The following is a 10,000-nucleotide window of genomic DNA, read 5'->3' on the forward strand; positions in this document are numbered from 1 at the left end:
CCAAATAATACATCTAGATACTCCTTCTTCCAGGAGGTGGAGTTTAATCTCCCTCCTCAACTTGAGTGTGGCCTAGATTTAGTGACTTGCTTCTACAGAATACAGAGTGTGGAAGGGGGAAAATAGCAACCTTAGAGTGGAGAAATCTGGCAACTACCACCTTAACCAAGAGACTTAGGTTACCATAACTAGCGACAAGTTATATTGGTATCATGTACCCGTTGATATGACATGATGATAAGGGAACTTCACCTCCGTGGTATTCTTTCCCCAAACCTACAATCCAGTCCTATCAGGAGAAAAACATGAGATAAACCCAAATGGAGAGACATACAGAATACCTGCTCAACATTCCTCAAACCCATTATGGTCATCAAAAACAAGGAAAGGCTAAATAACTGTCACATACTAGAGATTTAGGAACATGATAACTAAATGTAATGTGGGACCTTGCATCGGATCTTGAACCAGAAAAAAAGCCATTAACTAAAAAAAGTGGTAAAATTAAAATAAACTCTGGAGTTTGATTAATAGTAATGTACCAATTACTTGACAATTATTTGTGTTTGTGTTGAAAAACATAAAACAGTAATATAAAATTACAACGTTAGGGGTAACTAAAACTGAGGGACAGGTACAGGGAGAATGCAATGTACTATCTTTGCAGTTTTTCTGTAAACCTAAAAGTATCTCAATAAAATTTTTATTTAAAAAAGTAAAAGCTTTCCAGTGGACTTTCTGCCCCAGAAATGACCTCATGAGAAATATAACCCTTCCATTACCACCAAAAACCCAACTCCCGTTGCTTTTGAAAGAGTGTCGGCTAAAAGAATTCCTGAAGTGTGAGGAGGTATAATTATGAATGATTATGGCAGAAAAAAAAGGTTTTAAATTTCCATAGTACATAGATAGATAGATCATCCATATGCTGTTTTGTTATTACAAGATAAAGTTAATTAGTAAGAGAATTCAAGAGATGGGAGTTCATCCTCCCATTCTATGCAGCTTTGATAAGATGATAATGAATTTCTCCCCATAAAGAACATCACAGAAAGTATTTCAAGAGGTTTCAGGATCTCCACAATGACCAGAGAATTGGAATTTCAAGAGTACTTAAAGAAGATGAAGGGTAAATTAATTCCTTCCTATGTTTCAAGTAAGTATCGGAATATCACTGTTTATTACTACAAAAGTCACTATCATTTGAGTGGTACTATGTGCCAAGCAGCATGCTACGTACTTTACAAAATCATCCTTAATCTGTATAGCCTTGAAAGGCAGATGTTGTTATCCAGTTTTAAAGAAGAGCAAACCATGGCTCCCACAGAAGTTAATCAAGGTGACAGCTAGTATAGGATTAAACTGGGATTCCAACTCAACAAGTGGAAATATACACAAACTGTAACAGATAAGATTTAGGTAGAAAAGAGATAAACTTCTCTGACATTGAGAGAAGCTAAGCACTTGGGTAATATTCTAAACAATGCTATTAATTCACATTCATTAAATAATGGAAAGAAGATGACTCTGAAATCAAAAGACTTAGGTCCCTTCCCTTGCTCACTGCTTCTGTTCATTCCTTTGGGCATTTAGACACACAGTGAGGGTAAGCAGAAGAGCAGGTAGGCCTGGGTGATCTGGGTTCAAGCCCCAACTCTTGCTCTCTCTAGCTATAGACTAGGCTGGTCATTTATCCTGAGCACTGTTTATCATTTATAAAACTGTAAAATAACGTGTGCCTTATCTATGTGAAATAAAACATATTAAAACTTTTTTAAAGAATAAAGTTCTATTCCAATGCTTTAGGATTTACCTGCAAAATTCTGAAATTTCCTCTCAATCCTAGAGTTGAAATGCCCCATACTCCTGTGTTACTTACTCAACAAGTAAATGGTAGGTACATTATCAACAAAATATGTATTTCAAGTCAACAAATATTTATGAATGTGAGACCAGGGAATGGACCAAGACAAGGAAAACAGTCCACCAAAACTCATTCCTGTATAAGTTATATAAAATGTCTTAGGCTGAAGACAAAAATTAAAATTTGGAGGTTAGGTGGCTTAGTGAAGAAGATAAATCATTTACCAATCTACACAATTTAGTTTTAGCAAGAATAATTTGATAATCCTCATTAAAATACAAAGGTTAGCTCATATACAATGACATCACAGATTGACTATGACCCCAAAGGTCAATGCATGGGCCCTGAATGAAGCAGAAGTTATCTGCCATCAACAAAGGAGATCTACTCAAAATGTTGCATTTTATGTCCTTGCAAGGCAAAAGGAAGTAGCTCATACTGTCTGCACATTTTTATATGGTTAATGAATAAATACTATTCAGATTTTCTAAGAACACTGTTCATCAAGCTACTCAAGCAAAAATATTTACTCTAATAAGAGTTGCTTACAAAATGAAGCAGGGAAAAAAAAAAAGAAGAAAAACACTGTACAATTATCTCATTCTTAAATATATTAGCATTCTCTCATGAATTAGGAGAAAGTGGAATTCCTAAATTCTCAAACCGTGATGTAATATTGGTTTTATTGATTCTCTGCACAATTTGTGGGAGTACCCAATCATTATTTTGACAGTTTTATCATAAGGTAATAGACTTCCTTTTAGATAATTGCAGTTACCACATTCAATTTCAACCTTCCATAGGATTTTTTCCTAGATACAGACATCCTAGATGTCAGTCCTAGATCACATTACTTTCTTTTTATAGCTATACACACAAAGCATTTTAGGTGTTACACCTAATTATGTCAGCACAATAACAATTTAAAAGCTCATCATTAAGAAGTAAAGGTTAAGCACTTATATGTTAACACTCCCTTTTATAAAGACATATAGTGCTATACGACATAAGTAAATGAATTACACAGGCACTTAAAAGTCTGAGATTTACAGAAAAAATAAGACCTCTTTTTGGATAAACTGGGAAATTTGATGAGTTTATGCCCAGGCTATAACATTTGTGAACTTCAGTGTTGACTTCAAAGTTTTCCGACTCATGTGAAAAACTATTTAGCTATACAAGTTTCACAACACAGAGTTCTGTGACAAAATACTTTTTTCCTAGGGAGGCAGTTTAGCATAATCATTAAGAACTTGGGCTCTGAAATCATATTGTCACTAATTACTGTTTAACCTGGGGCAAGACACTCAAGATCTCTGTGTGTCGGTTTTCTCATCTGGAAATGGGAATAATACTACCACTTGTCTCATAAAGTTGTTCTGAGGATTAAACACCCCAATATTAAGTAAACTCTTAGAAAGTACCTGGCATATATAGTATGTGCTATGTGACTATCAGATATTATTATTATTGCTTACCTGAATTGCCTTAAGCGGGTAATAACTAAATAAAGACATGAAAAAGGATCAAAACTGAAAAGAGATCTAAGCCAGTAGACAGGGTGGTAGAAATACAGTGGGAGACAAGACATTAGCTACTCATGGAAAGCGGGATTATGGGGCACTTCAACTATAGAAGAAAAAGCAGATTTGAGGTTCAGAAGTTCTTTTGTAGAAAGAATGAATTAATTAGGCTCAAAGGAACTCTAAATATTGAGGCAAAAATTGGCATCCGAGCCTTTAAAACTAAATGGGAGAAAACAACACAGGCACAATCTAATGCATTTCATCTTTTGAGAGAAAAAGAATCAACCTTGGTTCTTGACTGCTGTCACAATACACAGCTCTCTGTCATGATCAATTATAAAGTGTACTGCAAGTAATTTATAAATAATAAAGTAAATGTATTTTTTTAATAAATGAAAGTTGATTTACATATTTATATAGTAATATTACTCTTTGTCAATGTATTCCAATATGTTTTCTTGAGTGGAAGAGTGGAAGGGGAGTTACAGAAAAGTGTTGGGAATCCTAGTTACCACCTGGTCCAAATGATATCTTTCACCTCTGTCTTGTTAAAAAGCACTGCCATAAAAAACCGAAAACTCGGGCTTCCCTGGTGGCGCAGTGGTTGAGAGTCCGCCTGCCGATGCAGGGGACGCGGGTTCGTGCCCCGGTCCGGGAAGATCCCAAGTGCCGCGGAGCGGCTGGGCCCGTGAGCCATGGCCGCTGAGCCTGCGCATCCGGAGCCTGTGCTCCGCAGCGGGAGAGACCACAATAGTGAGAGGCCTGCGTACCGCAAAAAAAAACCCAACCCCCCCCCCGAAAACTCTGATCCTTGCACTCTGCTATTTAGAACCATCAATGGCTTTCCATTGCCTGCTAACTTAAATATAAACTCCTAGGTCTCAAATTCAGTATCTTCCATTATATGTTTCTAACTGAATCTGTCCAGCTTTAATTCCCACCAAGACTGTACACACAAGCTTTCAGCTAGTGACTCTGGATTCTTCTTAAGCAGACCTCATACTTGGTTCACACAGCTCTCTGTCTTCAATTATCTTCCCCTGCAGCTATACTCCCCCAATCCATAAAGCCTCTTTAATTCTACAAACCAGAACATATCTTTCCATTGACTCCTTCCAGCATGTTTTTGCCTCTAAAAGCACATGTAGAATGATAATTATTATGTGCATGCTTCATACATCCCACTAAGCTGAGAATTCTTTGATGGAAAGGCTATGAGTTTTATGTCTCTTTCCACCTGCTATAGCAACTAACATAGTGCCCAGAACATAGTCAGCACTCAAATAGCTCTTGACATACTGCAGAAAAATGAAGAACATGAATTTCAAAGAAAGCAATGTTCCAGTATTGTTAGTAAGGGACCACTCAAAGTCTACTTAGATCCAAATACGTATGGAATGCTTTTTTACACTTTCTTCTATTAAAGTTAGAGCTTTAAAGATGAGTATACTGTGTACTGATGGCCTGGCACACTGCCCAAAGCTCTAAACCAGTTTTTTTTTTAATGACCTTAATGAAATTAAGAACAAAAATTAATAATTCCACTGGAGAAAACTATTTCAGTTGGGGGGAGGGGTAATCACACGCATATTAGGTAGAAGAGCGCATCCCCTTAGGAAAACCAAGAGAGTAAACTGGAATTCTACAAAACATTCATCCTCACTGCAAATTCATTTAACTGTACTGTTTATTTTAAAAGGATATTACTATTAATGGTGGGATATCCGAAAGCAGGGAGGATATACTGCTATATGTAAGAAAGCTAAGAAAAGCTGTATAAAATCTTCAGGAAGTAAACAAAACCAACAGTTTTTAATGTGAATGGAGGTATTTTCCCAAAGGTTCTCCAGAAACTTTAATTTGCCTTATATTCAGACTCAAGAACCATCATTATGCTCACAATTTTATTATAATGCCAGCCTCCCTATTAAAAAGAGCTTTTACATGGAAGATTTTCATGGAAAAACTGTAAACATTTAGATAATCTTCTCCTGTTTAAGGATATTTCCATTTCTATATCTACTCCACTTAAGAAAATCTCCATAAACAGGGTTATCTGTAGTATGACTCTTAGGAGAAAGTCACCGTGCTTAGTGTGACACTCACTCATTCACTCGTGCACACATTTAATACTCAAGACTTAACATGGAGCAGGACGTCCACTAAAACTGGGGAGCACTGAACAATTACAAAAAAAGACAATCTCTAGCCTTCCTGAACAAGTTAAGATGGGAACGTGAGATCCCAGGAATAGATTATAAAACATGGAATTAAAATTCAGGCTTTTTTTTATCGATTCAGTCCATAACTGGTCATCACTTTCCAATTTTACTCTCTGTTGGTGCAATTAAAAACATGATACAAAACAGGAAAAAAAATGTACGTTGATATTTACAGGATTTGTTCAAAATATAAGGGCTTTCACTTTCAAGAAACCAGCCCAAAATGTAGTCTACCCGCTACCTGTTATTAATTAAAATGCTGTTGGTAATATCCTATGCTAGGAAGAAAGACTACTGAATGGGGTAGGGCTCAATCACTCGACATGATGGCATGAGAGTAAAGAGTGCTTCATCTCCTGCTTTTGCTCAGGTTTGTATTGTGACAGGAAAACCTGCAATCCTATTCTGACAGCATTTCCCCCAAAATTATCCTAACTGCTACTTCATTCACCATAATGCAGTAAAAGGAGTTGCTGACTAGGAGCAGGAAGTCTTGGATTCAGGTACTGGTACCACCATAGACCACCACACACACTTTACTGCCAGTTCTGTTTACAAACTCTGCAGAGTCTGTTTCCTCACCTGTAAATTGGCCTCCTTTGCCTCACCTGGGCTATTTGGAGGCCACAGAAAACCAAAGAAATGCTTACTACTATTCTCCCTCAGAACAAACTGACTTTAGAGTCCATAAGGATTTTAGGGGGAAAAGAAAATGGCACAACGTGAGTAAATTTCACTAAACTAAGTTGGAAGGAAGAAAAACGACTCAATTCAATATAATTGAACAACGTTATTTTGGAATCTGGGCTCTAGGGTCAGCTTTATGTAGTAATAACTATAGGATCATGGCCAAGTCACTTATCCTTTCTGGAACTCAGTCTTCATAATACCTATCCTATCAATATGTTAGGTTTGTTGGGAGGGTAAGCAACAGTACAACATCAAAGTATCCTAAAAGACTGTAAAACATGACTTAACCAGGGGCAACCACAAAATCAGTACTACGAAACTGCTATCAAAGTGTCACTCAGGTCTCTTTTTAACTACTGAGATGCTGAGCAGAATATACATATCATACTCTAAAAATTATCCCACAAAAAACCCAACAGCACTCCTTAAGAGTAGATATTTTTAAAATATGTTACTGAAATCACACGACTTATGTGTCCCATGCTATTAACTATACTTTTTTATAGAAGGAAAAAACAATTTAAAACCGAGCATTGATCCAGTGGAAGCAACAGTACGTACATAGTACTCTCCACTCCCAAAGGAATAGGATTTTTTCCCCTGATTTCTAATTTTAAGAGGAAAAAATTAAAAATACAAACCAAGACTGACTGAGACTTGCAGCTCATTAAAGCCGAGGTGATTTCCCCTATATAGAATTCTATTGATCCCCATAGTCCACACTAGACAAAAAGTGTGCTCAGGGAAGGGGATGACGGATGCCTGTGCCAACAGCACTGAACAAACCTGTTAGCTAATTGCTACCAAAGACAATTATCCCCGCATTGTTTCATAATGGAAACACAGTACAAAACTCTAATATACACACAGGGAAATTTGATGATTTGACTGCGGAGCCATGTGCATTGAATTTCATTGCCAAAGGCCAGCCAGGTCGCTGCTGTGAAGGGGAAGAAAGTGTCAGAATATAAGCCACAGTATCTTAAAGCTCTTTACTTTAAGGGGGGGAAAAAAAAGGAAGAAAGGAAGGAAGAGGGATGAGAAAGACAAAGAAAAGAAAGGAAGACAACCTAGCGTCATCAGCAAACTGAATTCTACAATCTGGCAATAATTTTAACATTTTCTATTACTTTTTAAAATGATAAACCTCTCATAATGGTTGGTCATTAATCATAAAAAGATTTAAAAAGTGAGTTTCTGTCCAGAAGAATATTTAAATAGTTTTTTTGACTGGCCGTCAGCCTACTGGCAAGCATGGAGTTAAAAAGGTGGCTTCACAGTAGCCTAGTGTGATGATTAAAAATAACATCAAATATCTGTCACGATTTTACTTAAAGGAAAAAAAAATCTGACTCTGTAACAACTCACAGTAAAACAGCCATTAACCCAACCAATTTTAAAAGAAAAAGCCTCAAAATAGTTATTTGATTATACATAATCATAGTGTAATTCAAGCATACAATATTTACATTTGCCTCCATTCCAAGAAGCCACATTCTTGAAATACCCTTTCCTTGATATGTTTCTAAAAATGCTCATGTCCTTCTCCAGTGTATTCATGCAAAACATTTAATCCTAGCATTGGAATTATAGGAATTCTGATATACAGCATACATCAAAATTATATTCAGCACTGTTTAACTCTACTATGTAAAATGGTACAAAATAAAAAGAAGAATGTACTGAAGATGTGCCAGTGTTATAAAGATAAATTAACGGCTACAAAATTTATGATCAACCTATTAACTTCATAATTCACAAGTCAATGAATTCTGTTTTACTGTGTGGGCTACTGTTCTTTATAGGCCGGTCTACCTGCTTCTGACTATGCTGACTACTATTTTGACAAGACCTGGATAGCAGTAGGTCCAAAGCAATCAGAAGGTTGACTTTGACAAATGGCGGTGCTGCGGCGAAGTTGAAAATAACACACATCCACTTTAATCTCTTTCTTGATTAAATCGAAACCATACCATTCTGACATCATGTGATTTCCTCATGAAGCATCACTGCAGGTTACTTTAGAGGCTACATCTATTGAAATGATATTGAATTTTTAGAGGAAGTACTTAATTCATTCAAATGAAACCTTCACAAGGTAACTGGGCCACCAGTCACTGATAACTGCAGATTCAAAGAAAAATCAAAGGAGAAGTCCCTGACAAAAAATAAAAAAATAAAAATCCAACATGTACTACTGAATGATATTTTAGTAGGTATTATCTTCTACTTTCAAACAGGGAAGATTATATGCATAAAGCATATTCCAAAGCTCTTTACCTATTCTACCACAGCTAAGCTCCAAAGGTAAACATTACACTAAGTAATAAAAATGCAGAAGATGAAATTGTCTTTTTTACATGAGACTAGGCAAATATTTATGGGGCAGTTGACAAACTCCTGCCTAGTAAAAGAGCCAGCACTGAGAGCAATTATCCTGATATTCATGACTCACTTTGAATATCACATTGAATATTACTCATAAATCTTTTACGAGCACATCCCCAGAGCTCACTTAACAGCCGGTTTTAATCATGCAGTTGACACAGAGAAAATAACAAAATGTATTTTTTCAGTGGCAAATTAATTTAGGCTTGAACCTCCTCCTGTAGCTCTATTCTTTACTTTTTTTATTTTTTATTTTCTTGTACGAAGACCAGTGAAATTCACTTTTGCATTTGGAAGTAGTATTTCTCCAGTCTTGCTGAATTAAAATAAAAAGGGTGAATGTTTCTTTTAGAGCCAGTTCCTGACAGTGGTTTTTTAAATGATGTATCTTGTTCTATATATGAAAGATGAATCAATTTTTGAGTTTGATACACATTGTCTATTTTGCTGAATGGAGTGGTGAATGTGGAATTTAGACAAAGAAGAAAGCATTATTCTGAAGTGTATTTAAGTTGTGGGTGGTCCTTTATATTGCATTTAATTGTCATTAACTGCTCATGATAGCCCTTTTGGAATCTGGCTCTCATTAAGTGACTTGCAATGCTGCGTAAATTATTTTTAAATTGGGGGAAGGGAGGAAAAGAGTACTATTAGAAAAAAGGTAACTCACGTGGAGCTTCCTCGTGCTCCTGTAGAAACCTTTCCAGTATAATCCGAGCCATTAATGAGGGTGCATAGTCCACCTTCACAAAACAGAAATAGAAAATTAAAACTGTCAAGTTGTGCAAGCAGTTGATATTCCAATATTTTGTCAATGCTGAAGATGAAGTCAATTTTAATCAACCACAACAAGCATCATTCATTAAAATCTTTCCTACTCTTGGTGGCTTCTATCATAATAAAATTATAACAGGTATGATCTATATTGTTGAAAAAATAAATAGGGCAAATTATTGAATATAATATTGGAGAAAAAGAATGGAACAACTTAAAAATAGTACATATTCATCTAAAACTGTAAAATGGGCTTTTCTCAATTTTTTCCATTGATAGGACAATATTATTTTTTTATTCTAACTATCCTTTTTTCTTTCCAACTGTCTATATTTACATTGTTTTGAATGCAATTTCAAATAAATATCCCTTTTGTTAGCGACTGTTTTCAGAAACTAAATTAAACGTCCTTAGCCATTAAAAATATGGATTTTACTGATTTTAGTTTTTTTATCTTAAAGACTTGACTGAAATTTTGGTAAGGTCCTTACACATAAAATATCTTGTTTAATAGAATAAAATAGCTAGATTACAGA

At 35.7% G+C, this 10,000-nt stretch overlaps 1 protein-coding gene across 4 annotated transcripts in view; it reads right to left on the bottom strand.

Moving 5' to 3' along the window:
• Positions 1 to 10,000, bottom strand: part of CDIN1 (CDAN1 interacting nuclease 1) — a gene marked incomplete at both ends in the record, with an annotated part of 215,004 nt that overhangs the window by 135,087 nt on the left and 69,917 nt on the right. For 3 of the 4 annotated variants that reach the window (XM_079700530.1, XM_079700529.1, XM_079700528.1), the window contains one exon: positions 9,361 to 9,433. In XM_079700530.1, coding sequence (XP_079556656.1) covers positions 9,361 to 9,433 — 73 coding nt within the window. Of the gene's footprint in view, positions 1 to 7,170; positions 7,243 to 9,360; positions 9,434 to 10,000 lie in introns of all 4 variants that reach the window. The other variant, XM_079700527.1, reaches the window with a different exon arrangement.

Source organism: Hyperoodon ampullatus (assembly GCF_949752795.1).
Source record: "Hyperoodon ampullatus genome assembly, chromosome: 3".
Taxonomy (NCBI): domain Eukaryota; kingdom Metazoa; phylum Chordata; class Mammalia; order Artiodactyla; family Ziphiidae; genus Hyperoodon; species Hyperoodon ampullatus.